The sequence below is a fragment of the Sciurus carolinensis genome, chromosome 11 (assembly GCF_902686445.1).
Source record: "Sciurus carolinensis chromosome 11, mSciCar1.2, whole genome shotgun sequence".
Classification (NCBI taxonomy): domain Eukaryota; kingdom Metazoa; phylum Chordata; class Mammalia; order Rodentia; family Sciuridae; genus Sciurus; species Sciurus carolinensis.
In genome coordinates this window covers 78469114-78497033 of record NC_062223.1, presented here as the reverse complement: position 1 = coordinate 78497033, position 27920 = coordinate 78469114, and the positions used below count along the sequence as shown (strand labels likewise).

At 57.7% G+C, this 27920-nt stretch overlaps 1 protein-coding gene across 4 annotated transcripts; it reads left to right on the top strand.

The window, feature by feature from the left end:
- The first annotated feature begins 909 nt into the window (after positions 1–909).
- Wnt11 (Wnt family member 11) lies at positions 910–19936 on the top strand. Of its 4 annotated transcripts, none has more exons than XM_047519394.1 (6): positions 910–1199; positions 4877–5059; positions 11407–11642; positions 13562–13839; positions 16458–16750; positions 19153–19936. In XM_047519394.1, the coding sequence occupies exons 2-6, from the start codon at positions 4977–4979 to the stop codon at positions 19325–19327; spliced, it is 1065 nt and encodes a 354-aa protein (XP_047375350.1). In that variant the 5' UTR covers positions 910–1199; positions 4877–4976; the 3' UTR covers positions 19328–19936. The 4 variants fall into 4 exon arrangements, with proteins under 4 accessions (XP_047375350.1, XP_047375349.1, XP_047375352.1 ...); XM_047519393.1 differs by lacking the exon at positions 910–1199 and adding an exon at positions 1554–1693; XM_047519396.1 differs by lacking the exon at positions 910–1199 and adding an exon at positions 2028–2211.
- Positions 19937–27920: the final 7984 nt, after the last annotated feature.

Here is a 27920-nt window from a genome sequence, read left to right as displayed (position 1 = left end):
TTTCTACTAATGAGCTAGATCATCCTTGAGAACATTCTGAGATTGGAGCCCTTAGAAGGAGGGGAAGACAAGCGGATGAAACCACAGCACCTGATGGGCAGCTAGAATCACTGAGTGGGGCAGGTTGGAGAAGTTAGGGTTGGCTGCAGGTCTGGCAGGGGAGGCCAGGGAAAGGAGGAAGTGACCCCGCCTCAGTCCTCAGCGGGGCTGGTTTCATAGGAAGTCTTCTCTAGTCTCATTTAGCTTCTGAAACTCAGTCCTCTGCTGGAACCCACTGTTGGGAATGCATCCAGAAGACTCCCCAACAGTTGCCACAGCAGTTAGGATTCCCACATGCAAGCCAGGACTGAAGCCTAAGGTTTTAAAACACTCTTCGCAGAGTACAGCCATGGCGCCTCTTTTCTCTTGGGAGGGCAGGATCATTTAACTGGTTCCAGAGGCCTAAAAAGATGGCACCGCGAAGGACCAGGAACCCGGACACCAGCGAGGATCTCAAGACCCCGGAAGCCAATAGCAGCCGATTTGCGAAACGAGCAACCTAGTGATGCTGGAATTTCAGATCCGGACCTAAGTTGGACTTCTCTTGGCAGGTCGAAGTTCCTTTGCCGGGTTGCTGCGAGTCTTGGAGATGGGCCTTACCTAGACCCTGTGCTCGGCTGGTACTGAGTAGGCACGCAGCGGTCACGCTTAGTAAACGCTAGCTGTGATGAGCAAGACCCATTTTATACCTCAACAGGGCTCAAAGTCTTTTCGAGCCGCCGGCGGGCGCCGCGGGTCCCAAGCATCCGCAGGGACCCCGCCCCCGCCCCCTGCGCGCTGTCGGAGCCACCCGGTGGGGTTCGGCGCGCTGACGTGGGCGGATCAAAGCGGCTGCCCGCGCCTTATAAAGCAGTTTGGGGCGGCCCGAGCTGCAGATCGCGCCCGGCGAAGGGGAGAGCTCCGGCGAGCAAATGAGTGCAAGGCCCAGGCGCTGAGCGCAGCGGAAAGCAACCCGGCTCCGCGCCACGGTTCACGCTGCACGCGAGCGGATCTCCGTTTGCCTGGCTCCTCTGGGTTCTTCTCCAGCCGCTTCACGGTGAGGGCGTCCTCGCAACTCGCTCCGCCGAAGTGCGCTCGGGCCCGCTAGGGGCCGCGCTCGCCGCTGGGGACCCATCGGGACAGCGGGGCACGCAGGGCGCGCGCGGAGAGCGCCCTGAGAGGTGAGCAGTGGTTGTGGGCAGCCGGCAGACACAGCCGGGATTCGCTAAGGCTGGGGGCGCCCGAGTCCGAGGGGGACCGCACTTCTCGCACCCGCCACGACCCCCTTGGGCACCCATTCCCGGGCTAGCAAACCAAGTCCTCCATACCTCTCTTCCGTGGCAGTCCGAGGAATTCCGCTAGCGGAGCGCAGCTTCGGTACCTGGCTTGAGAGTGGATTTGGGATGAGGTGGGCTGCGCAGTTCCTGGGGCCCTCCCCGAACTTTCCCGGTCCTGTCCCCCACGCCGGGACTCGACCCCCTCCCTTCTAGTCAATCTGCTGATGAGGTCATGCCCGAGCCATCCCGGGGGTGGGGGACTTGGATCCCGCGGCAGAGGGAGTGTGTGGCGAGGAGGGAGAGGGTGGCAAAAGGCAGAGAAATTCGGCAGCTTCTACCAAATTGGAGGATGGGAGACGGATGCCTTGTTTTGAGACCAGCTTCCAAAGGCAACAGGGGTAAGGCGAGAACCGAGTTTGTTTACAGACCTGGGCTCCAGGCTGGGGGTTGGGAGGAGGAGCGACCTGACCCCGGCCCCGCGGCACATCTAGAGCCGCCCGGAACATCTGGCTGAGTTCGCGCATGAGCCCACGTCTCCCACCACAACCCCCTTACCCCGCGCTGCGGTGTCTCCCGGTCCCTCATGGACCTTGGGAGCGCAGAGTCGGGCTCCAGGGTAGGGATCCCAAGCTCTCCACCCTTCCCTCCCACTTCCAAAACACCCCGTTTCCGCGGTGACGCCGCGCAGCGTCCGCAGCTAAAAAGACAGATCCCTAAAGACTCGAGACTCGGGTCAAAGCCGGGTGGCGGTTCCCGCCTCGCTACGCTTCGCAGGTAACCTTGAAGCCGTGGCTCGGCGTCCCTGGGCTCACCCGGTCCACGTTGAGGACTACCCACCAGTGCGGACCTTGCGTGCGGCGTGGACACTGCCCCTGGTCGCGGCGCCCGCTGCGGGCCCAGCACGGGCGCGTCGCGGGTAAGGGAGTCTATGTACATCCCCGCCGGCTTAAGCTGCCCTAGCGGCGAGGTTTCCAGAGACCTCCAGAGCCCAAGTCTTATGACCACCTGTTGTCGGCACCGCGCTGCGGCTACAACGCTCGCGGTGTCCAGCGTGTGCACAGCCTGCGGCCCTCCTCCACCTGCTGCAGGTTGGGTAGCTTGGACCTATTCTCCAGCGGGGGGGAGGACAGGACCTCTACCTCTCCATAGACACTGCACTTTGACGCGGGCGCACTACGCGCCTGGCCCCAAACGAGGTCCCGCGCCGGGCCTGAAGCAAGTGGTCAGGACTGACCAAGGCACGTAGATGTCTTATAGAATGACCGGAACTGAGAGGGGACCCCTTCCACACCTCATCCCACCCCGCGACGAGGACACTGGGACCCAGGAAGAAGACGGGAATTGCCCAAAGTCTCACCGCTCACAGTTGCAGATCTCACCTTGAACCCCGGCTTAGCGCCCTCTGGCGGGCCGGGGGCTCCGAGAGGCGAGTGCGCTCTGACCCGCAGGGCTTAGGCTGAGGGTGACCCAGCGGCCCGTGTGACTGTCCTGAACGTTCTTACATGGGACGGGAATAATCCGTCAGAACTCAGAGTCCCAGGTCAAGAGCTGCTTCCCCCAGTGAAGAGGTGGAGCGCCGGAAGAAACCTGGGACCGTCGGGGCCACTCGGAAAGAGCAGGGAGTTGCTGGAGGCCTAGGTCCCGGGGCACTGTGTGACCTGGGCGGCCCCTCCTCTCCCTAGGAGAATTGGGCTGGACACTGATCCCCCGCTGTAAGTCTGCGCGCCTTCTTCCTCTTGCAGCCCTTGGACCTTCCCCACCCAGTTATGCTGGGCGCGTGGGGGGGAGCCCGCACTTCAGGGGGCAGAGAGGAGCGAGTGTGAGTGGAATTTTGATCCCCTCCCCCAGTCAGAGGATATTTTTCTGGTTCTGGGGAGTGCGGTAAACTTCCAGGGCTAGTAAGACAAAGGGTTTGGATGTAGGCTAGGTGGAAGGAGGGGGTTCAGCTCCAACGATAACCCCGCTGCCACCGACTACCTCTAGTGGGAGCTTAGCTGGGGGACTTTGTGGGGGAGAAAAAGTTATTTGGAGTTTTCTCCTTGCCTTCCCTCTGAGATATGTGGGAAGGTCCCTGAAAACAGTGGGGTTTTGAATCTGTGTGTGTGCGCGCGCGCGCTTGCCCGCATAAGGCACACGCGAACCTGCACATTCTACATAGGTATACGTAATAATGAAACCCGGCAGAGGCTCAAAGACTCAAAGAGGATTGGGAGGCTGAAAAGACCTCAGCAGATGTGTGAAGTTCGGTCTCTTGTTTTTATAGAAGGGGAAACTGAGGCTGGAGGTGGTTGAGGCTTTACCCAAGCTCACTGTGCCAGATGAGAACTCTGTCTAGTCCAGAGGGACCCCCCCCCCCCTTAAAACCCCTTTGAGAAAGGCGTTGGGTTCCTCTTTTCCCTAACTCTGCAATTGCTTTAGAAAGGAATCCCTTTGTCTCTGCTCCTCGGAGGGGAGAGGGGCTGGGGCTGTGTATGACTCCAGGCGAACGCCAGGTGTTGGTAAATTTGGGAGAAGCTGGGAAGGGAGTTAATGAGGTGAGAATGAAGAGGGGGGAAAAGCCGCAGAAAGCAGCTCAGCGGCGTGCGAGCGGGCGGGGTGGCAGCAGCTGCGCGGCCCTAGGGCGCCGCCTGGCGGTGGGAGGCAGCCTAGTGCCAGCTCGGTGAGCTACCCTGCTCTGCCAAGGCCGCATGGCCCAACCTGGAGCCTAGCCACGCACCTCCCTCTCTCCCGGCCCTCCCAAGTGGGTCCACCAAAGAGGGACTCACTCACCCTGAACCACTATCGCTGTATGAAGAACTTTGCCATCCCATTCCTCATCCTCCCCTTCCTAGACAGAAACCGATGCCCAGAGCAAGCCCCCATTTCCTGCTCACGCGCTTGATCTCGCCCGACACCGGTATACCTAAGAACAGAACACCGAGTACGGACCGCCCACTAGAACAAGCCGTTTCACAGCTCTTAGCCTCAGTTTTCTCATCTGTGAAATGGGCTGCCGAGAGGAGCAAAGGCTATCTTGTTAGAACATTCCTTATAAAAAGTGAATTATTCCCAAATCGCCCTAGTTCACAGAAGGGGTAAACTAAGACCAACTGAGTCAGGAGAATTGCCAAGGTCATTATTAAACTACTAATCAATATTTCGGGGATAAGAACCCAGACCCCAGGCCCCGAATCTGCTGCCTCCACCTGAGACCCCTCGCTCCTCTTCTTCCCGTCCCTGTGTCTGTGGGTCTGTCCCAGTGTCTCCCTCTGCCTCTGCGGCTTTCAGCCTCGTTCTCTGAGCTTGTGTCTCCCTCTCGCTGTCACTCGGCCGGGTCTCTCCCAGCGTCTCTGGTTCTGTAGCCTCCTGCCCTTCTTGGGCGGCCGGCGCTGCGCTAGGTGGACACGCCCTCGGCCGCGCTCTGGCCGCACCTAATTCGAGCCAGACTCCGGCGGGTCCCAGGGCCGTGCCGGGCGGGAGGGGACTCCGGCCGCGCGCTTGGCCTCCCCGGGTCCGACCCCTCCTTTGTAATTTGAATAAAACGCCTCCCCGTCCGCGCGCCGCCTTAACCCTCCGCCTCGCTCTCCTCTCCCCGACTGCAGGCGGCGTGCGCGCAGGACCCGCGGCGGTGGCCGTGCAGGCGGCGGGACTTCGGCGCGGCTTCGGCTGGGTGCGACCCCCGGGTGCGCCCGCGGCGCTACGATGAGGGCGCGACCGCAGGTCTGCGAGGCGCTGCTCTTCGCCCTGGCGCTGCAGACCGGCGTGTGCTATGGCATCAAGTGGCTGTAAGTAGGGACCTCGAGTCCACGCCGACGGGCCCGGGGCAGGCGACTTGGGCGGGGGAGGGCCTAAAGGGGCCCCTGGATCGGTCGAGTTTGCCAAGACCCGGGAGTCCAAGATGACCTGGGGATCGTGAGGAAGTCATTGTTCTTTAGCCTCGATTTTTTCCTCTTGTAAAATGCCGACCTTTCCCAGGGCAATGAAATTGCCCGGTCTTGGCCCGCTGACGGTTGCGCAAAAGCCACAGAGGTGTCACACACCTCCGCAAGACACCCTTGTCAAGGGGCATACTCGCACACGGGGGCCAGCTCCAGATCTTCTCAGGCTCGTTGACCCTAATTGGAGGTCTGCAGCGACATTCGTGACCCTCTGCCTAGGTGACCTTGGGGAAGTGTCACTCTAACTCTGAGAGCCTCAGTGTCTTCCTCTGGCAGAGGAAGGTAGACTCCTTAGCTCGCTCAGATCCCCCAGGTAAAGAGGGCCCCGGGAGAACCGCGGAGCTGCCGGACTGTGCAGTCTGCAGGGGTTCTTTTGGGCATAAATGATCGCTGGGGGCGGTGGGAGATGGTCAGGTCCCTCCGTGGGCAGTGCAAAGGACGGAGATGGGTGCGGACAGAGAGGAGTGAAACCCGGCCCCTTCCTGGAGGAGCTGCCCTCTGTGCTGTGAGAGATAAGCCCAGGCCGTAAATAACTCCACAAGTGTCCAAGTGTCCTAGGAGAGACCAGTGCTGGGCGAGGGGGCCCAGAGGTGGGGAAGCCACCTGGTGGGGTCACACACTTGGGACACTGGGGAGATCTTCTGGGGCTTGCCCCTTGGCAGTGCAGAGTTGCCTGCAGATAGTTAGGCAGGGCACAGTGGGGAGGAGGGTGTGATGGTGGAGGAGACTCCATGAGCCAAGGCCCAGGGTGGGAAGGTCCAGGACAGGACACAGGTCTGGAGTTGGAGCAGGGGCAGAGGCAGGGAACCATGCAGATAAAACAGCAGGGAGCAGATTATGGGGGCTGGGGAGGGGCCCTGAGGAGGGCTTGTGGATTAACTGGAAGACAGGGCGATAGCAGCTGGGCCGCCAGCAAACAGTCTGGAGGTCATGGGCCCTGCCCCTTCTGGAACTGAGTTATCAATTAATTGATGACTCAAGAGGGGAGCCCCATCTTCTGGTACTTCCTGTTTGTAAGGAGAAGCCTGGGCAGGTGGTCTCCCCTCCCTGGGGCAGAGGCTCCTCCCAGCTGCCCCTTGTGAGCTTTGAGAAACCACCACCTTCCACTGGCTGCTAGGCACCCAGGATTCCTCCTGTGGGAAGAAACCCCAGGTCAGTGAGGAAGCCCCCTCACCCTCGCCCACTGCCACCATTTTACAGATAAGGAAATGATGTCCAGGGGAGGGAAGGGTTTGCTGAAGGACACAAAGAGTATCAGGGTCCTGGAAGTGACTGTTTGAGTGACATCTGCAGTTCGCAGGGAGTCACGGGGGACCCTGCTAACATCCCAGCCCTAGGTGGTAGGACTAAAGGTCTGAGAAAGCCTCCCAGCTACACACAGCTGGATGGTAGCTGGCTAAGCCCGACACCGGAGTTATCTGCACTGTGTGACCCAGGTGCTACCTACTCAGTGCCTGCCTTCCAGAAGCTCCCAGCCTCTTGGTGGGGAGGGGCATGTGAAAATGCGAGGTGGACTATGGTCTGTCCTGGGAGAGGGAGCATAGGATCCCTGAGGAGGAGCGGTCAGTTCCACGCACGGGAGGTAACTGCAGTTGGGCTTGGAAGGATGAGGAGGATTCGGTTAGGCAGAGATGGAAGACGAAGTAGGTGTCCCAGATGGGAGGAAAGCAGGAGCATAGCAGGAGGCAGGATCCAGGCTTCCAGGAAGCTTGGAAAGACCAGCAACCATAAGCACCTGCTAGAAAGTGCCCCACACGTGACTCCAAGAGCTGTGGTCATTTAATTCGTGAATACTCCTATGTGGTAGGTGATCTTATCACAACCATTTTACAAATGAGGAGATTAAAGTACAGAGGGGGTAAGTAACACACCTAAGGTCACACGGCTGGTTCCTGATGACTGTAAGGAAATCCCAGCACAGTGACAGAGTTGGGGGTGAGATGCTAGAGACTCATCCAGGAGGGTCAGCTGTCCTAGGGCAGTCCTGGGGACAGTGCTGCCCTGGGCTTTGCCCTGGTGACTTGGAGATGAAAGGGATATTTGACACAGAATCTGAAACCAGATGTGGCTGAGTGACCTGGGACGCTCACCTGGTGGGCTCCTGGTCAAGCCTGACCAGGTGGAATGGTAGTCAGGATGGAAGCACCTGTTTCCTGGGGACCCTTCCCATAACTTACCTCTCAAGTCAGGTGCTGGGAGACACCCAGACCAGCAAGTGTGAGGGGGCAGGTCTGGACACCCAGCCCTTTGGCTGCCCTGGGTGGGGGAGGCACAGGGTGGTCCTAGTGCTGTGGGGGCTGCCCCCTGAGAAGAAAGGCCCTCCCTGTGCAGCCCTGAGCCTGCCACTCACACAGGGGTGGGGCCTCTCGAGGAAGAGTCCCAAGAAACTCTAGAAAGGCCGTAGCTGCGGCAAAGTGGAGTGGAAGGAGGGAGTCCCGTCTGGGGCTCCACCAGCTCATTCCACCAGCCTAGACCCAGGCACACCTTCAGCCCCTCAGAGCCTGGGCTCCCCAGCTCTGTCCTGAAGGGAAGGAGCCCTGGCCTGGGCCTGGGAGACCTGGGTTCCAGCTGGGTCTGCCTGATGGGCTGCGCACAGGTTCAGCAACTCCTGCTCTTCTCCGGGCCTCAGTTTTCCCACTCACCCTGGGATCTAGCAATGCCATGGAAGCTGCCCTTTGGCTTTTCAGTTGTCAAGTCTGACAGAGGCCGTTAGGACTTCCTGCAGGACGGGATGCATAGGGGTCAGCATGTGTGGGGCCAGGGCCTTGCTTCTGAGCTCTAGGTGGTCTCTTCTAGGCAGGACTCCATCTGCAAGCTCCAGGCCTCCATCAGCCTCAGTCACCATGGGTGTACAGAGGGGAACGGAGCTGGCCTGGGCCCTCTTGGCTGTGGAGCCCTGGGACAGATTCCTAGGAGGAAACAGGACTCTTGGCCATGTGGCCTGGGGGCTTCTTCCTGGGCTGGCAGCTGCAGTCCCCTGCCTGGTGTGGCTGGGGGAAGGGGGAGCATTTCTGAGGAGCCAGGTTCCTAGACCTGGGACCTAACTGAAGAGTCTTGCTTGTCACAGATGGAAAAGTTCTCCAAGGCCACCCAGGGGGCTAGGTGGAAGCCCAGAGAGAGCCTGAGCTTGCCTAGTGAGCCTGGAGCCCAGGTCCTTGCTCCACCCTCCCTGCCTTGGGAGCATCAGAATGAGGTGTGGCCCAGGAAAGCCCAAAGGGTGCTTGCTGGGCAGGTGGGTAAAAGTCCCTGATTGGGACTGGAGCTGTGGCTCGGTGGTGCAGCACTTGCCTAGCATGTGTGAGGCGCTGGGTTCAATTATCAGCACCACATATAAATAAATAAAATAAAATGGTCCACTGACAACTTAAAAAAATAAAATAAAAAAGTCCCGGGTTGGGAGAACAGGTCTCCTCAGACTCCATTGCTTTCCCACCCCTGGGTCAACAGGTCCACAGAGGCAGAACCACTGGGCTTCCTGGTCAAGATCTGTGGGCCCCTAAGCCCTGCCCAAAACCCTACCTGGGGGTCCTCCTCATCCTGAGAGTGTAGCTATTGTCAAGATCTCCCTGCCACCAACTGTTGCCCTCATCCTGTCGCTCCGTGGGGGAGGCAGGAGCTGCCAGGCTACCTTCCGGGCGTGCTGGTGGGAGCCCTCCTGAGGCGCATGAGCCCCGAGCTGTGAAAGAGTCATCTGGTGAGGAATGGACTGCACAACCACAGAGCCCTTGGAGCCTCCCAGCCTGACCTCAGGTCTTTGGCCAAGAACTCATCATATGGCCGTCCCTGTGCCTGGGCAAGAGGGATGGAGGCCCTTCTCACAAGGTGGCCTTACCTGGGCTAGGTCGGTAGGGTTGCTGGCAACCCCAGGAAGACCACTCAGTGATAGGCTGGGCAGGGCGGGCAGCTGGGCAGATGCCATGGCCCTGCGGGAGGCCTAGGGAGGGAGGACCACCCAGGCGCAGAGAAGGGCTAGCCTAGCAGAAAGGAGAGGGAGTATGTGGCCCAGGCAGTGGGGGAGAGGTGAAGCCATTTGTCCAGCTTGTGTCACCCTAAAATGTCCCCACCATCAGAGCCTACATTAGTGCTGGGGTGGGGAAACTGAGGCTGGGAGAAGGGTAGCTTCGTGCAGGGTCATGTGGTAGGTGGGTGACAACCAGAGTTTGAACCAAGCCTCTGCCAGAGCCAGTCCCAGGAGACCCCTGAGTCCTGAGTGAGAGAAGCCTGCCGCTCAGGGCCACCCCTGCCGAACCCTGGCACAGGCCTGCGGGTGAACTCTCTGTTCCCTCCTGTCCTCTCTTCCACCCTCTCCCCCACTCCCCACCCCTAGATAAACCAAAATGTTTCCAATTAGGGGTCTGCGGGAGTGAGGCAAGCCTGCAGAGATGTCCACACCGGCCACTCCCCGCCTCCTGCCTTAATCCTTGATTACCTCCCCAAGGGGGATTTAGTTAGAAACGGTCATTACCACTAATTACCAGATGACCGCAGGGCCTCCTCGGGAGTGGAGTCTGCTGCCTCCGCCTGGTGCTTCCAGGGGCGAGGCCTCCCCTGCACCCTGTGGCCGGCTGCTCCTGTCCCAGCCAGCAGGTCCCTCAGGCCTCGGTCTGCCCATGCCCCCACCTCCAGGTGCCTGCACAGCAGCGACCTGCGTGTCCTCTGGTCATGGGGAGTCGAAGCTTCATCTGGGTGCTCCCTCGTGGCACCTTCCTCAGCACCCGCTGGGGAGGCCCTTGCTTGATGACTTATAGATGGAAGCTAAGAGCCAAAGTGGCTGCAGGAGTCCCTCAGGGCCCCAGCCAATGAGCGTCAGGCCCCAAGAGCACAGAGCTCCCCTCGCTGGGAGCCGTGGCACCCGGCACTCAGGCCTGCCTGTGCTGAGGCAGGAGCCGCAGTTGCCCCATTTCTTGGCTCAAGTGGGAGCCCACGCTGCTTAAGCTCTCACTGTGCGCCTGCTGCTGGGCCAGATGTTTGGTTTGCTGTCACTCATTTAGTCCTTCCCATTTTAAAACAGAACACTGGCTGAAAGCGAAAGGAAGAAAGCTGGCAAGAGCCAGGGCAGGGCAGCTCAGGCCAGCCCATTGCAGAGCAGGGGGCCCAGGAAGGAGACTCACGCACCCCCCAGAGCCTGGGCCTGCTGGGGAGGGAAGACTGGACTTGGGGGAGCATGCCGGGAAGCTCCACCCCTGGCTGAGCCTCGGTGTCCTCGTATGTGATAATCTAGTCCAGGATGACCCCTGAGCTCTATTCACTTGGGAAATGAACAGCAGTTGCCAGGTGGAGGTGGAGGGGCTATTGACAACCAAGATCCACGGAGGGGATGGCATTGGCCTCCGTGCTCAAAGCCCTCCCAGTCAGAGCTTTGGGGGTTTAGACAGCAGGCACCCCAAGAAGGCTAGGCCTAGGCAACCTGGAACTGGTCCAGTTAGGTCAGGAAGCGCTGTCTGACGCGGCTCTGTGGTCCGCTGGTGCTGGACACTGCTGTCCAAACACACCAGCATGTCCCTGCTCATGGCTTGGGTCCACTCTGAGCCTTTGATCTTGCCTCTTGGAGGTCCTTCCCTTCTCATCCAAGCACATTCTCTTGTTCTGTGGGGCTCTGGCCCACTGTTAGCCACCTCCACCCCAACCCCACCCTCATTGACAGCACGTTAATGTTATCTGGGGAGGGGGGTCCAATCCCTTGGGTTTAGTAATTATGTGAAACTGATGAAGAGCTCCTAACTCAAGCTGGGTGTATAGTAAGTGCTCAATTCATAGTATATATAATTATCATGTTTATAATAATTCAGCAGCACAGTTTCTGGCCCGTCGCTGCTCAGTGCTGAATGAATGTTGAGTAAAGAGAAATCATTCACAGCCCTGAGAACTCAGGGTGGCATGGGATGAGATTGCTTTGTGGGCTGCAAACCTGTTTAGTGCTGGTATGATTGTCACAGAGTTCAGGCAGGTTGGGGTCATGATCCTATGTTATGTTTTGGGCCTGAGGTCCAGAGAGGGCCGGTGATGTGCCCAAGGTCACACAGGAGTGGGAGGGGAACTTCTGCTCTGCCAGTGGCACTTTGCCTCCCGTTTTCCTGGCTTCTCCAAGAAGAGCTCCAGTCATTGAGGGAAAGGCTGTCACGAGGGCCAGTGGAGGCAACAGGGCCCCTCACGGCCCTGTCTTTCTTCCATGGGTTGTTTTTGACGGTGTGCAGAGCGCTGTCCAAGACGCCGCCAGCCCTGGCGCTGAACCAGACGCAGCACTGCAAGCAGCTGGAGGGCCTGGTGTCTGCACAGGTCCAGCTGTGCCGCAGCAACCTGGAGCTCATGCATACCATCGTGCACGCCGCCCGCGAGGTCACCAAGGCCTGCCGCAGGGCCTTCGCCGACATGCGCTGGAACTGCTCCTCCATCGAGCTCGCCCCTAACTACCTGCTTGACCTGGAGAGAGGTAGGGAGGGGGCTGCCCACAGCACGCTGGTGGGGATGAATGAATTCAGGCGTGAATCGAGGTGTGTTTGGATAGGTGGGTGGATTCATGGATGGGTGGACTCGCAGGCTCGTGGATGGATGAGTGGATCGGTGGATGATGGATGGGCACGGATACAGGCACGGCTGGGCAGGCGGATGGGTGCATGAGTCATACAGGTATTCAGGCGTGAGTTGGTGAATGAGTAAACACGGGAGTGAACACACGAGTGCAGGGAGCCGGAACGACTCTGCAGGTACACGCGTGCCCCAGTGCATGGGTGGAGGAACCACGAGGCTCGCAGCATGCCCCAAGGTCGTTCTCATGGTACTGAAGGTCAGTCAGGGAGTAAATCAGTGAGAAGGCTGTGGAGCCCACCCTCAGGGTAGCAGGTATGCCCTGGGCAATCCAAGACCAGCTGACAGAATTTTTTTTTTTGGTACTGGGGATTGAACCCAAGGGTACTTAACCACTGAGCCACATCCCCAGCCCTTTTTTATATTTTATTTAGAGACAGGGTCTCACTAAGTTGCTTAGGGCCTCACTAAGTTGCTGAGCCTGGCTTTGAACTCGCCATCCTCCAGCCTGCTGGGATTACAGGTGTGCGCCACCACGCCCTACTCAGCTGATGAAATTTCAGGCCCATGCAGGTGCACACAGTGGTTAGAGACAACATCTGTGAAGCAGGCTTCCCGGAGGAGGCGGGTGTTGGGGACCTGGGTACAACAGAAGACTTTTGACAGAAACACCCTAGTGGGTCTTATCTCCCCCTGCGTGATAACAACTCCCCCTGTGGATCCTAAACAGTGACAGCTCATGTTTGTGTAGCACTTGACGAAGCTTCCTTCCTTCCTCCCTTCCCAAGTTATCTGGATGCCAGGGCAGGCCTGCCAGGAGGTATTATCTCTATATTCTGCAGCTAAGGAAACTGAGGCTCCAGAAGGGGAAGCATCTGCTAGTTAAGAGATGGAGCAGGGCTCAGACCCAGGGGAACAGTCTCCAGCCAAGGCACGTTTCCTCTGCCCGTATTAGTTTCCTGGGCTACTACCACAGCGTGCCACAGACTGTGACTTCAACAACCAAAATGTATCCTCTCCCAGTTCTGGAGCCTGGAAATTTGATTGAGTCCTCAGCAGGACTTTGCTTCCTCTGCGGGTCCCTGGGAGGGCTCCTTCCTTGCGGGTTCCCAGCTTCTGGTGGCTGCAGGCAATCCCTGCAGCTGCAGCTCAACAGTCCCCATCTGTCGTTCCTCAGCCCTTCCTCCAGGGCGCAGAGGGGGCTGTGAGCCATTGGACTCAGAGGAAGGAGCCCTCTTTGCATTCTTGCTGTGTTATGTATCCCAAATCCCCTCTTCCTCTAAGGGCACGGGCCACTGATTCAGGGTCCTTGATCTAGTGACTTCATCTTAGCTTGGCGACATCTGCAAAGACCCGGTTTCTATAAGGTCACACAGGTGCCGGGGATCGGGACCTGGACATATCTTTTGGGGGGACATGATTCAACCTGCAGCAGGCTCTCTGTGCTCTCATCTGCCCCATCAGGTTGTGAGTCCTTTGAGGAGCTCAGGGCCTGGGCCTTCGCTTCTCTAGAGCAGCCCCCAGGCTGACTGTGGGGTGAGCAGGGGTGACCGCATGGCACCCAGGAGTCCCGGAGGATGTGAGTGAGGCGAGCTGTGGGAATGCAGGGGCTGGGGAGTGCCTCAGTCAACTGGGGTAGTTGGGGGATACCTGGGAGATAAGAAGTGACAGGCTAATGGCCTCAGTGCTATCCTCTGTCTATACCACCCTGTCTCTGTCTGGCCCCTCAGTGGGGTGGGGGCAAAGCCAGAGGGTCTCAGACCTGGGTCAGGTCCTATCCCTGGAGCCACCTGCCCCAAGTGACCTGCACCTCCCACCCCACAGGGACCCGGGAGTCGGCCTTCGTGTATGCGCTGTCGGCGGCCGCCATCAGCCACGCCATCGCCCGGGCCTGCACCTCCGGCGACCTGCCCGGCTGCTCCTGCGGCCCTGTCCCAGGTGAGCCACCCGGGCCTGGGAACCGCTGGGGAGGATGTGCGGACAACCTCAGCTACGGGCTTCTCATGGGAGCCAAGTTTTCCGATGCTCCTATGAAGGTGAAAAAAACAGGATCCCAAGCCAATAAACTGATGCGTCTACACAACAGTGAAGTGGGGAGACAGGTAACCACCCCCCCCAGATGGTGTGCTTGTGCCATTGGCCAGAGAAGGCCATCAGTGTGCCCCGATGGAGGGGGGCGGGGGACGGGCCCTGACTGCCCACGCCTGACGTGCCTGTGACCTCCCTCAGCTCTTCCTCTCCAGTCAGCTGCTTGGGGCTTGGCTGGCCCCCCTCCTCCTCCTGGGTCCATGGGGATCTGGCTTGTCCCAGCAGGAGCACTGAGCTAGGAGTCAGAAGCTCTGAATGACTGAGGTGATGTTGGACAAGTCACTTCCTCTCTGGCCTTAGTTGTTCTCATCTATAAAATAGTGCTTGGGGCTCAGTCCCCCTGTGCCTTGTTCCACAGCCCTGAGAGGACCAGCAACCATGGCGACTTAGGCTAAGGAGTCATCTTGGATTGAACAGGGAGCCCACCCCACCCCAGCCCAACCTCTAAAACTGACCCCAATATCTATCATTATCAATTTTTCATTAATTCCTCATCTTACAGCACACAAGGTTGAGGAGTGACTGCATAAGTCGTAATGGACCTTTCTGGTTTCAGAAAATTAAAATAAACAAGCAAGTTTCATACCAATCCATGGCGCAGACCCTGTGATAGATGCTTGATTGATTTTCTTTCCTGTGTCCATGAACAACTCTGGGCAGGAGCTGTTCCCCGCTTTCTGCAGATGGGAAGAAGGCCCCAGGTGGGCAGGAGCTCCTGAGCCAGAGTGTCTTGTACAGATGGCATCTCAGTGCCCATTAGCCCCGTTGTTCAGAGGTGCCAGGTGAGGCAGAAAGAACCTAGGTGGCCCACCAAGGACACAGGGCCCAATGGAGCCCAGGTTTGTGGGATTCCATGTCCAGAGGTTTCTGTGCCTCTCACAGTCTCCTTCATGTGCAGCTTCTAGAATGCACAGGCCATCCTTGCACAATCTGGGAAACTGAGGCCAAATCACAGAGCTGTGGTAGAGCCTGGCCAGGGAGAGACGCCTGCCCCCAGCTCTGCTGACCTGCACCCATCCCTGGAGACCCAGCAGGAGCCTCCCCATCCCCACTGCACCCCAGGGCCAGCCCCGGGCCTCCTGCTGCTAGGGGCACAGCACCCCATTCTCTCCCTGCCAGTGCAGGGCTGTGCGAGGAGTCAATGAGATCCTGAAGGCCACAGGTTTGGCCCTGCTATGGCGTGACTGAGTCTCTTTACCTTCTGATGACTCCAGCCAAAACCTGCAGTGCTGTTGATCCTGGGCCTTCCTCAGGTTCTGCTCAGCAGATTTTACATCCAAAGTGGGCTCCCTCAGTCCCCACGTCCAGCAACTCATGAGGAAGAAGAAGCCTAGGACCTTGAACAGCTCCCTCCCTAACCACTGAGTGATTGGGGCAAGTTGGTGCGCACTCGGTGCCTCAGTTTCCCCATCCCTCTGTTGCAGGAGTGAGCCCAGGTGACCCATGATCCTTATAATCTTTGCACAGGGCCGGTGGGAGGGCAAGGCAGGGGTGTGAGTCCTGTGAAAAGAAAGGGGTCTATAAAACTGAACAAAAAGGCCCGTAGGCAGGCACGGGGGTGCACGCCTGCAATCCCAGTGGCTCAGGAGGCTGAGGCAGGTGGATCGGGAGTTCAAAGCCAGTCTCAGCAATTTAGCAAGGCCCTAAGAACTCAGGGAGACCCCAGGACTGGGAATGCGGCTCAGTGGTTTAGTGCCCCTGAATTCAATTCCCTATACCAAAAAAAGGCCCTTAGAGAGCACCTAACGCCTCCCCCTCAAGCACAAACAGGGAAACTGAGGCCCAGGGAGAAGGTGGGGCTGAATTGAGTCTGAAGCCAGGACTAGAGTCTCTGGGCCGAAGTCTCCCACTCTCCCCCAGAGTTGTTGGTTAAGCTGGTCTCACTTCCGTGGTTCACAAACCTTTGTTACCTGTCATCTCACTGAATCCTCAGCACAGCAGGAGTGATATGCCTGCTTTGCACTGAAGAAGGCAGAGTAGTGACCCTGAGCGGTGCCCTGCCTGCCAAGGGCAGGAGCGCTGGCAGTGGAGAGCCGAGGCTGGCCCAGGGCTGATGGGGAGGAGGCGCCCCAAGTGCTCACCCTGCCTCTTCTCCCTTCCTCCCTCCCGTCTTCCCCATCCCTCCCCAACTCCCTTCCTTCCTTCCTTTCTTTTTTATCCTTTTTCCCCCAGCAAGCATTTAGCAAGCCCAAGTTTTGTGGGAGAGAAAAGTTGTGGAATGATTAAAACCCATGGCTTCAGACCTGGGTTTAAATCCATGCTCCATGATTTTTTTTTAGCTGTGCAAAACTTGGGCATGGAACTTAACCTCTCTGAGCCTTCATTGCCTCTTTAAAGTGGGGGAAATAATGATATCTCTTGGATGGGCTGTGGTGGTGTTTAACCTGCATCATGTGTTACAACACTTGGTATACCATAGGTGCTTAATAAGTGGCATCTGTTATCCCTGCAAATGCTACTCTTTTCCTGCCCCTCCCAGCTATCTACCTCCCTCTGGGTTGGACCACCACTCACAAACCTCCAAGCTTTAGAGTCAGACATTCCACCCTTGGAGGCCCTGTTGGGGGCAAGGGTCCTGGGCAGGCCAAGGAGGGGCTCCGGCCGCCCAGCCCGACGTCCCCCCTGTCTGCAGGCTCTACGCGCCTCTTTGGAAATGAAGTGTAAGTGCCATGGGGTGTCTGGCTCCTGCTCCATCCGCACCTGCTGGAAGGGGCTGCAGGAGCTTCGGGACGTGGCCGCAGACCTCAAGACGCGCTACCTGTCGGCCACCAAGGTAGTTCACCGACCCATGGGCACCCGCAAGCACCTGGTGCCCAAGGACCTGGATATCCGGCCTGTGAAGGACTCAGAGCTCGTCTACCTGCAGAGCTCACCCGACTTCTGCATGAAGAACGAGAAGGTGGGCTCCCACGGGACGCAGGACAGGTAAGGGCCTGCTGCCACCCTGGCGGATACCGTACCAGCTCTGGGCCAGCACACAGTGGGACTCTGCTGGCACCTGGGGAGTGGAGCCCCGGCCCAGCAGAGGGAGGAGGCCCCAGGAGTGCTGAGTGGAGATCAGAGCCAGGGCCCCCCTGCAGCACTTCTGGGAGTGCCGGAAGTGGGGAACGGAGGCTGGCTGAGGCTCCACCCACCTTCCCCCTAGATGGCCAGAGACAATGACCAAATTGGGCAGCAGACAAGGAAAGAGGCTTCCCCAAAAAAACAGGTGCTTAATAAATGTTTGTCAAGTAAACAGATGAAGGATAACAGCCCTATAGTGTGATCAGCTGAGAGGCACCAGGGGAGGTGGGCACAGGGCCAGCTGGGGCCACCCAGCCAGTCTGAGGAACTGGGGGACAGCATGGTCTGCCTGCCTTCTATAGAGGGATGTGTCCACTGACAAGTGCAAGCCCTTCCCTAGGCCCAGCTTCTCCATGTCCTCCCAAGGACCCCTCGTCCCCAGTTTCAGAGCTGGGGCTGGGACCCCATAGCTGGCCAATCACAGCTGCCACAGGGAGCTCAGGACAGAGAGAGGGCCAATGGTGGCTGCAGACCTGCTGTGAGGTGAGGCTGGTGAGGATCCAGGTGAGCACCTTCTGGAGAGAAAGCTAGTCCTGAGCTACGAGGACAGAAAGAGCTCTGTGGTCAGATATGTCTGGGAAGCTCTCCTTGGCCATCCACAAGGCACAAGGACATATTGAAGGGCCCGAGGAAGCCCCAGTAAAGGATTGGATTAAGGCAGTGTTTCCCAGAGGTGCTTGGCTGGGGAACTCTTTTATTAAGGAGCCCCTAATAGCATTCCACAAAACTGGTGTTCAGCGGGGTTAGAGGAATATTGAACTGAGAGCGGGTGTCTGGGAACGCGTCTGGCACATAGTTGGTGCCCAGCCAGCATCTGCTTCCTCCACGGCCCACGTTCCTGTCTCCAGGAGGGGGGTGGCTTGGGGCTCCGTCCCCACAGGCCAGGGCAGCAGGCTCTGTGAGGCGGCCCAGGCCCCATCTGGAGGCCAGATTGAGGGGTTGGGCTGAGTGGATATGGAATGGGTCAGGCCAGGGAGACAGGAAGGAGCGAGAAATTGGGCTGAGGCTACAGGGTGGGTGTGAGGGGACAAGGAGAGGGAGGAAGATTCTAGAACACAAAGCGGCTAAGCAAAGTCCACTGAGGACCCCAGAGTGAAGGAAGGGTCTCCCTGGATCTGTGAGTGGCTCTTCATGGGTGGCGGAAGGGTGCAGTGGCCTAGCTGAGTGAGCCTGAACAAGCCCTTTACTGATCTGAGGTTCAGTGTAATCTTCCTGAAATGGATGGAGCTCCAGTCTCACTTCCCAGCATCTCCTCTGTGTTGGGCTGTCAGTCTCTTTCCTTTCTACCCCTCTCCCATCGCTACTGGATGACCCACAGGCCAGCGCACCACAGAGCGCAGAGGAGAGATGAGGAGAGCTTCAGTGGCTCTCTAGGGCTTGCCCACCTTGGGCATTCTGGGATGCCTCTGTCCACATGGCTGTGAGGATCCTTTTGTTTCTGCCTGGTGCCCAGATTCCTGCTGCTCCGTTCCCACAAAAACATTCCCTCTGTAGCCTCAGCCCCGCTAGAGGAGATCCATCTGAACAGATGTCTCTTCACTAGAAGGAGCTGATGGCAGCAGAAGGGTGTGTGCATTTCAGAGGAAGCTTCAGTGGTTCCTCATCCCACAGGGGTGGCTCAGGAGGAATGCAGTGAGCCATGGGTTCTGTGGGCTTAGGGGCAGGACGTAAGTAGTGGCCTTGGTGCCAGCAAGAACGTAAGCCCTGCTTGTCCATGGACCCAAGTGAGAGTCCCAGGCCTCTGCCCTTTGGTGAGCCTGTTTCATCTGGATAAAGGGGACGATGGCACAACCCAACCAAGGACACTGCATGCCTCCAGGAAGATAAAATTATGGAGGGACACACCTGGCATCTCGGAGTTGAGTGCCAGCAGCCTCTTTCTCCAGTGTGCCAAAGTCACTTCACCTCTCCTCCCCGGCCATTTTCAGTGTTTCAGAATTTGCCCTGAGATTCTAAAAGTAAATCCAACCCCTACATCTATTATCATACAAGTCAAGATTAAATGTGAAGTTAGGGCGATTGCACTGATCTGAGGAGCCTTTCGGTATTTAGAAGAAACAGAAACGAGACACGTCCGGGAAGAAACAGCTTTGGTAACAGCTTACTGGAAATAGAGGGGAAGTTAGAAGTACCTTTGGTAAGAGGATTACTTCAAATTCCCCAGAGACCGAGAGGGGCTGAGCCAGCGGGGTGGGGAGGCTTGCAGGGCGGGGCGCTGGGGGTGACCCAGGGAGCACTCACTGACCTCGCATTCCCACCCCCAGGCAGTGCAACAAGACCTCCAACGGCAGTGACAGCTGCGACCTCATGTGCTGTGGCCGCGGCTACAACCCCTACACCGACCGCGTGGTCGAGCGGTGCCACTGCAAGTACCACTGGTGCTGCTACGTCACCTGCCGCAGATGCGAGCGCACCGTGGAGCGCTACGTCTGCAAGTGAGGCCACGCCCTCGCCCAGCGGGAGCGCGGACGCCTCGAGGACCCTCGGCGCCCAGCCGGGCGGGGCTGGAGGCACCCCATGGACTTTTCCATGCGAATTCCAGATGCCAGGCGGGAGGCGGCTTGTGTTTTGCCTCCACTTGGAAGCCACCAGGAACAGGAGGCCTGCTCACTCTGGAAGGAGGGCCGGGACATCAAAGGAAACCGACAAGATTAAAAATAACCTGGCAGCCCAAGGCCCTCAGTGCCGCCCAGGCTGGTCCAAGCGGCCAGGGTAAGAGACTGGTGAGACTGTATGGACTTGACCTTCCTGGGCCACGAAGACCAGCCTTTGGGAATGTTCTGCGGGGCCCTCGGCCCCCCACATGGAACCACTAGATTGGGTTGTAAATGATTTTTGGTTTTTTGTTTTGTTTTGTTTTGTTCCTTTTCTTTCTTTGGGATGTGGGAGCTACAGAAATATTTATAAAACATAGCTTTTTCTTTGGGGTGACTCACCTCAGTTCCCCTTTATATATTTTATATATATAAATATATATATAATGATTATATTTTAAACAAGCTTTTTAAACAGCTGTATGAAATAAATGCTGAGCGAGCCCCAGCCCGCCCCTGCAGTTTCTGGCCTCCTCAAGTGAACTCAGCGGATCCTGGGGCTGGCGGGAGGACTCTCCGGTTTCCAGGCAAGGCGGCTTCCTATTGATGTTCCGACTCCCCCTTGTTCCCCCCACACTCGGCCCTGGCCCCAGCTTCCCTCTAGGATCTCTTGGTCAAGGGCGGGGACAGACGTCTTGAAACATAAACCCAGCTGGCAGCGTCTTTGTTCCTCAGGGACACACACGCAGGCGCACAGCACAACTTGTCCATGTGGTCGGACCTGCTAAGCCAGCTGTAAGAGAAAACTCCACCAGGGAGCTGGGGACCTCAGGGAGGTGGCAGACCCCTGCTCCAGCTAGTCCAAGTGTGTTTTCTGTGTGATCTTGGGGAAGACCCCTGCCTCAGTTTCCCCATTTGTAAAACAGGGCTAGTGATGATCAAGCTTGGAGGTTGGGAAGGGCCCCAGCCTTGTACCTGGACCAGGCTGGTGGCAGTGGACATGATGAGAAGTGGCTGGATTCCCATTCTGTTTTGGAAGTGGAGCCAACAGGATTTGTTTCCTTTTTCACTGGGGAGAGGGCTGGGAAGGAGGTCCAAGAAGGATGTTCAAGAAGGACCGCCAGGGGTTGGGTGGGAGCATTTGGGAGGATGGAGGGGCCAATCGCAAGGTGGGGGTGGAGAGAGGAGAGGACTGGGACTCAGATTTGCACACATGGGGATGGAGATGTCAATTGGGTTCCATGTGGAAATTCTGTAGTTGGACAGACACTGGGGCCTGGAGTTCTGGGGAGAGGCCAGGGCTGGAGGCACATTTATTTGGGTGTCATCTCTGAGGGGGTGGGTGGGCTAGGGAAGCCTAAGAACCAGGGTCAGGCCTGGGGCACTTCCAGCTCAGAGCAATACAGATGGAAAATGGGCAGAGAAGACAGGAACCACCAGGGAGGTGGCAGGAAACTGGTGGGGGTCCCGATGGGGTCCCCAGGGAAGCGGATGGCTCCGGGCACATGTCCCTCTCTGAGGTTCAGCATCATTTCCCGCATGTGGGCAACACCCAGAAGCAAGTGATGAACAGGGGGAACATTCTTGGGGGCCCAGCCCTTGACAAGCACCCTCCGAATGAAATAGCAATCACTTGCCTATATCTTGCTCTGCCTGTGGGGAGACCATTCAAGACAAAGGATGTACGAGAATGTTCTGAACAATTTTTCTGTGCGGACCCCATGCATGTACACTGAGGGGTGGGCTCTCTCCTCCCCAGAGCCAGCTAAGGCCCAGCTGGCAGGACTGGTTGGAGGGGGACCTTAGAGCCTGGGTAGGGGTTGGTGAGGTGAAGCAGGGATTCCTGGGAGTGGGATGACATCGATGAACCCCTAGGGGTCGGACCATTCACAGGGTGGGGGGAGGGAGAACTTTGGTGGCATCCTCCAAACTGTGTGAAGGCTTGCGGTGGGAGTGGCCTGAGTCACAGAATCCCAGGCTGGAAGGAACCTCAGATAAGTCTTCTGGTCTCCTCTCAGTCTGCTTTGCAGATGTGGGAATCAGAGATGGGAAGGGCCTTTCCTGTGGTCACAGAGCTGAAAAGGGGCAAGCGGTGGGTCGGTAGCATTCCAGGGCAGGGTCCCTGCTAGGACCTCTCCCTCCACTATCCCTGGAGCATGCTCTTCTCTAGGCCCAAGGTTCATTGACCCCATGGCCCACAAAACCAGTGTCCAGTCCCCTGGTCTAGCACCTGGGCCCATCCCCCAACCTCAGGAGACTTCCAGTCATGGTTCTTGAATCTCCAGATGTCCTCTCTGCTCCAGCCACAAGCAGAGAAGCTGACTCACCACTAGGGAAATGCTGGAATCAGCCTACTCAGAAGCCTACCTCTGGGGATCTGCTGTTCCCTTGGAGCCCAGAAATGCCATTGTCCCTGTTGGAACCTCCTCTGGGAGCATTCTCCACAAACTTTCCCCAGTGGTCACTCCTCCTCTACTCCCCACCACCCTTAGAACCTTTAAAGCAGCCATGGCGCTCATCCTCCAGTGGCCGGCCCACGCCTTCTCCTCCTGCAAGGCCCAGGATGGCCCCTTCTCCAGGAAGCCTCCTGACCACCCTCAGTCTGGGCCAGGGGCTTCCCCTGGATTCCCACAGCCTCTGTGCTCCTCAAAGGCAGAGTTGAGCCAGGGTGTAGCAGGGACCTGGGTTGTGTCCTTATCTGCCTCCTCTGCCTGCCTGGGACTGCCCCATGGGCTGGGACAAGCAGCACACACCTGGGAGCTGAGTGCAAAACATGCCTCAAAAATGTTGAATTTGGGGCTGGGCTTGTGGCCCAGCAGTTGTGCGCTCACCGAGCACATGTGAGGCACTGGGTTTGATCCTCGGCACCACATTAAAAAAAAAAAAAAAAAAAATGAATAAAATAAAGTCATTGTGTCCATCTACAACTAAAAAAAATTTTTTTAAATGTTGAATTTGGGGGTGTCACTTGGACTTTAACCAGGACAAGCAAATGGGGAAAACAGATGAGGGAGCCCGAATGACTCTGAGAGAGGGCGAACAGGTAATGTGAATGCCACCATTTATTGTGTGCCTTCTTTGTATTGTTCCAAACACATTGTCCCAAGTAATTTTTATGACTCTCCCCAGGTGGGTATGGTTATCACCTTCTGACAGGAGCAAACTAGGCTCTCAGGGGACAGGAGGCTTGCTCCAGACCCTGTGGAAAGTTCATAGCAGAGCTGTGTCCCTTCTCCAGCTGGCCAGCAGGGGAGCCCTTGAGGCTCAGACAGGAGACCCAGTGGGGCCCTGACCTAATGGAACTTGTATACCTGCCACTGGTCAGACCCTGGACCTGTGGCGAAGTCCTGCACCCTTCTGACTGAACAGGGGCTAGGACACCAAGGGGGTATGACCGCAGGTGCCTGGACAGTGCCCCTCCTGCCAGGCTGGGTTCTAAGCAGGCGAGGCAGGGGCCTCTTCCAGGGTGAGCCACAGGCTCAGAGGCGGCCGGTCTCAGGCCCCCAGCAGCTCAGGAGCCACTATGTTCAGAGATTTATGAGGACAAAATCTTGGTGCTTGGGACTTTTAGAATAAAATCCTCAAACCACGGCATCGGAAGCCCAGTAGAGGCCCAACCCAGGGACTGATAGGTGGGTGCCAGCGCTCTTGATTGCCACTGCAGAACTCCCTGCCCAGGCCATATTCCATCTGTCCCCTGTGTAAGGGGCACTGCCCCAGCCAGGGCCCTGAGGCTTGGGAAAGAGAAACACCTGGCCAGGACAACACTAGGTGTACTGAGGTAGCTCTGAGCAGCGTGGGATGCTGGCTGGAGTCGGGAGACTCCTGGGGAGAGACAAGGAGGCGGCAGAGAGGAAGCAGAAACTCTTGAAAAAAGGGAGAGATCAGTCTGGTGGGAAAGGAGAGAATGGATAGATAAGGTCCCAGGGGAGGACTGCTCGGGTCAGAGAGGCCATGAAGGGCCCAAGTCCAGCCCAAGCAAGCCCTGGGCTGTTGTCCCTAAGGCTCGGAGGCCAACAACCAGAGTACCCAGACCAGGCCTCCAGCCTGATGCAGGCCCAAGTCCAGGACCCCAGACCTAAGAGAGGCTAGAGTGGGTAGGGAGAGGTCTGGGCCAACCCCAGCGTCTTTTCTGTTCCTTTACTGTGTGATTCCAGGTAACCATTGGCCTTCTCTGGACTTGTTTAATTTTCACAACGACTCTAAGGAATATGGCCCAGTATCTCTGTTTTATCAGTGAGGAAACAGGCTCAGAGAGGGAAGTATCTGGCCCAAGGTTGCAGAGCCAGGGTTAAAAAACTCCAGATTGTCCAACTCCAATTCCTGAGCCTATTCTCAGCCTCCATAATGGGCATCCAAGGATTGAAGGTGGACTCGTGCTAAGTGGGGTTGACATCACACAGGAGAGAGAGAGGGGGCACTCAGGACTGAGCAGTTCCTGACATGGGTCACAGGGTTGTATGTGTGTGAGGTGCCCAGGCTCTCCTACCCTGTCCTCCACTGTTGAGTTGCTCACTGTGGCCTGGGTTCCTGGCCTCCCAGGCCCCACCTATGTGGCAGGAAGAGTGACGCACAGGTGTCCCCCTCCAGTGGCCCATGGCTCTCAGTATTATAGCAAAAGACAGAGGCAGGAGACAGACAGAGCCTTGAGGGCTCTAGGAATTTGGGCAGGAAAGCCCACTCCTCTCTGGGTGTTGGTGGGAAGTAGTTCAGGAAGACTTCCTGGAAGAGGTGCCATCTGCACTGGTTCAGAAAGCTGAGTACCATTTCAGGGAGGTAAAGGGGAGAGACGTGTCTGAGCAGAGCAACCCTGGGACCACTCAGAGGATGCCAGGAAGTGGGTGCAGCTGGAGCTCGGGGCCTGTGGGTGCCACAGCAGCAAAGGTCAGAGCCAGGCCTCCACAGACCCCAGGCTGCTATGTTAGAGTGGGGGTGTCTGAGTCAACCCCACCAGAGCGCTAACCGCCAGCTGGACTGTCCACTGACGGCAGAGATGGCTGGCTTCAGGCAGAGCAATTTAACAGCCGCATGTTTAATGGGTCCCCTTGCTCCCGTAGACAAAATCAATATCCGCTCGGCTCCCCAGGCCGGTGGCTGTGGAAGACATTCTCCTTCTCGGCCCCTGGTCCCCACTGCCTCACCTGCTGGGCCCCAGGGCCAAACGTGGAGGTGGGAGGCTGATGGAGGAGGAGGTGGCAGGTTAGGACAACTGTCCCAGACACCCCCGACTCTGGCTGGCAGGAGGACCAGTGCGCCCCACAGCCACGAGGCCGCAGGTGAGGATGGTTTCGCAAGAGGCCTGCCCAGTGCTCCCGGCAGGGCCACAGATGCGGTTAAAACCCACGTGTTTATTTTACGTCTCCACTGCCTTTGCCTCCGTAAAGTGCTCGGCGGCTGTGGAGCGGACTGTCTGGGAGGCGAGGGGCAGTAGATGTTAAACTCTGCGACCTCGAAGGCGTCTTTCACACCCAGATTCTCAGAGTCAGTTTTTCTTAGATTCTGGACCTGCACCCAGAAACATGCCATGGTCCTGGGATTTCAGGAGTCCAGAGCCGAAGGAGACGGGCAACCCGAGCTGTGCCTTTGCCTCGCTCCACCGCAAGGGCGAGGCTCATCCTTCCTTGAGCCTGCATTGCCCTCCCTCCCCAGGGTCCCTCCCCGAGTGCTGTCCTTACTCCACGTCTGACCCCTCTGGTCCTGGGGCAGGAAGCTGCTCAGTGTAGACCCGGTTCCGTTCAGTCCCACATTTCCCTGGGCGTCTCTAGGCAAAAGGCTGGACAACCTGGGCACCATGTGATCGAGGCTGGTTCCAGGGAACTGCCTGTTCTGGACCGTCTCCCTGTGGGTCTGGCTGGGGCTTGTCCTTTGTGCCCCGAGTGGCATCCACCAGCAGCTCCCCAGTCCTGTGGGTGTCACTTTGGTGGCTTGTTCCTGTCATGGCAGTTGCTATCCCTCCCTCCTACTTTCCTGCAGGGTAGAACCACAGATCCCCAGGGTTCCTCTCCCTGCAAACAGCCTCCATCATCACCACGAGGGAGGCTGGGATCTCGGGGATGATGGCTGCCTCACGCTCCCCATCCAGGCCAAAGCTCTGGCTTGGCTTAATATCCATTTGGGGAGCAAAGGAAGACATGTCCCCACCTCCTGCACACATAGCATACCTCCCCGACACCCAGAGATGCCCCACCTTCTCTTTCCAGAACACACTTGAATGCACAAACCACGCAGGGAGCCACACTGTGCGGCAGGCAGGGCATGGCCTGTGCAAGCCCACGGCCAAGGCTGTACTGCCATCGCTGATAAGCTGAGTGACTCTGGACTCATCACAGCACAGGGGACTCCACCTCCTCAGCTGTAAAAGGGGGTGAACACAGGCATGTCCTGACCTCTCAGGGTTGTCTTGACATTGGAGGAGGTCAAGCTGTAAAGCCATGCCTGGACGGATTGGGCCCAGGCCGTTCCGGATTAGGGAAGAGTCATTTCTCCCTTGGGTCCATGCTCTGCCCTGCACTCTGCTGGGGACATAGGAAAGCCAGCCCCAGATCCTGAACCACACACTTGCCATGGGGTCAGGGAGCACTGAGGAGGAGGACTCTGCTGTGGGGGGAGCATCTGTGCTTCGGAGCACAGCTCTGATCCTAGCCAGGCCTGACTGGGATTCCCAGCTCTGCCCTCGCTGGCCGTGTGGCCTGCAGCAAGTTACTTCACCTGTTTGTCTCAGAGTGTTCATCTGTGAAGTAGGATTAATAACACCCACCTCTGGATTGTTGTCCGGCTCCAGCTGGGTGATGCACTTCAATCCCTTGGCTGACAGTAGGGGTTATTCATTGGTGGCCATTATGGTTAAAGAATCCAGTCACTCGGTCGGTCTATAAACTTTCACTGAGCAGGCTCTGCTGCATCCTGGATTATCAGAACTGAGATTGCCATGGCTCCAGTGCTGAGTTCCTTTGGGGAAGAGACTAACTGGCGGCTGGGAAAAGTAGGTCCAGGGGCAGGCAGGGAATCAGGGTGGCTTCCTGGGAAGGACCTGTGGGTGCTGCCCTGGATTTGGAAGGACAGGAGTGCCCTGGTGCCTAGAGTAGGACCCTTAGCAGAGTCAGTGTGGCAAGGCTCAGGAATGAAGAACAAGGTCTCTTCAGGGGACACATCCCTGGGTCTCCAGGCTCATGGAGAATCCAGCTCTGAGGAACCCCACGCAGGGCCCTGAGGAGTGAAGCCAGCTCCACACACGTCTCTGACAGCTGGTATGGGGTGTGGTAGAGGGAGGCTAGGTCCAGCCCCTTGATGGAGTCCTGAAACCATGGCCTCTCTGCTCCCCAGGAGGCTGGGGCCTCTGTAAGGGCCTTGTTCCACCACCAAGTCCCAGCCCCAGTCCCTCATGGGCCTGTGTTCCCAGCGCTGGGAACATCCATGAATTCGACCTCTAAGGACAACATCTTGTCCTGCTGTATTCCCAGAACCCGCCAGCTGTGTCCAGAGGTGGAGCAGAAGCACAGCTGGTGTGGAGAGGGCCCACATCAGAGGGCAGGCGGTCCCCAGGGCCCAAGGCTGGTGTTGGGTCTAGGCTCCAGGTTGGTGTCACCTGCCTGGCAAACAAGGACTCCTGCATACTTTGGAAGATGCACCCAGACCCCATTCTCCTCCAGTGAACCCCAATTTACAGATGAGAAAATGAGGTGAGTGGCTGTTTGTTTTCAACCCTGACTCCTGGTGGTCTGGCCTCGGTGACCCCAAAAGGGAGGCCCAGCCCCGAGCTGAGACCTTGCCAACACTGCTGCCGTGAGTGTGGTGAGGGGGCATCTTCCACAGCTGTCTGAGGATCTGGCCTGTGGAGGGTCTGAGGCAGAAGCCACAGGGGCCACAGTGCCCTCCATCCTAGGACCTGGCTTCTGGGACTGGCTGCTTGTGGCAGGACACCTGTTCCCTGGAAGAAATTCCCCAAGTGGGTGTAGCCAGAAGGCTCCATGACCAAGAATCAGATTCACAGAATCTTCACACCAGTCCCATACTCCATTGAACATGGACACTTAGATGGGGGCCACCCCCTCTTTTGAGACTGAGCCCCCACTGTGCAAATGTGCACATAACCAGCTCTTCCTGAGCACTCCGGCACCAGGCACTCATGTGTCCCAATGGCTTAACTTTCATCCAATCCTGGGAGCCTCTCATAGCATCCTTACACAGAAACAAGTTATTTGTGGGTAACTACGGAGCCAGGCCAAGGCTCAGTGCTGGCATGTCATTCCTGGGTAGCCTGTGCCAACTCAGTTTCTTTATCTGTAAAACGGGGACAATCGTAGTCCTCCCCTCTGGGATGCTCAGAGAAGTAGGTAAGGTGAAGGGTTTGGCAAAGGTGAGGCCCTGTGAGTGGTCACCATGAAGATTATGGTGCCAGGATCGGCTGCCTGTTCTCTTCAGACCCAGCTCCACCCTCTCAGCTGGTCCATCAGGCCATGACCCTGGGACCATGGCTCTCTGGGGAGCTTGAGGCCCAG

Coding starts and splice junctions, on each gene's coding strand:
- Wnt11 (XM_047519393.1), top strand. CDS start 1,656: ATGCCTTGTTTTGAGACCAGCTTCCAAAGGCAACAGGG. Junction 1,694..4,876: donor AGCTTCCAAAGGCAACAGGG/GTAAGGCGAGAA, acceptor CCCCGACTGCAG/GCGGCGTGCGCGCAGGACCC. Junction 5,060..11,406: donor TGCTATGGCATCAAGTGGCT/GTAAGTAGGGAC, acceptor GACGGTGTGCAG/AGCGCTGTCCAAGACGCCGC.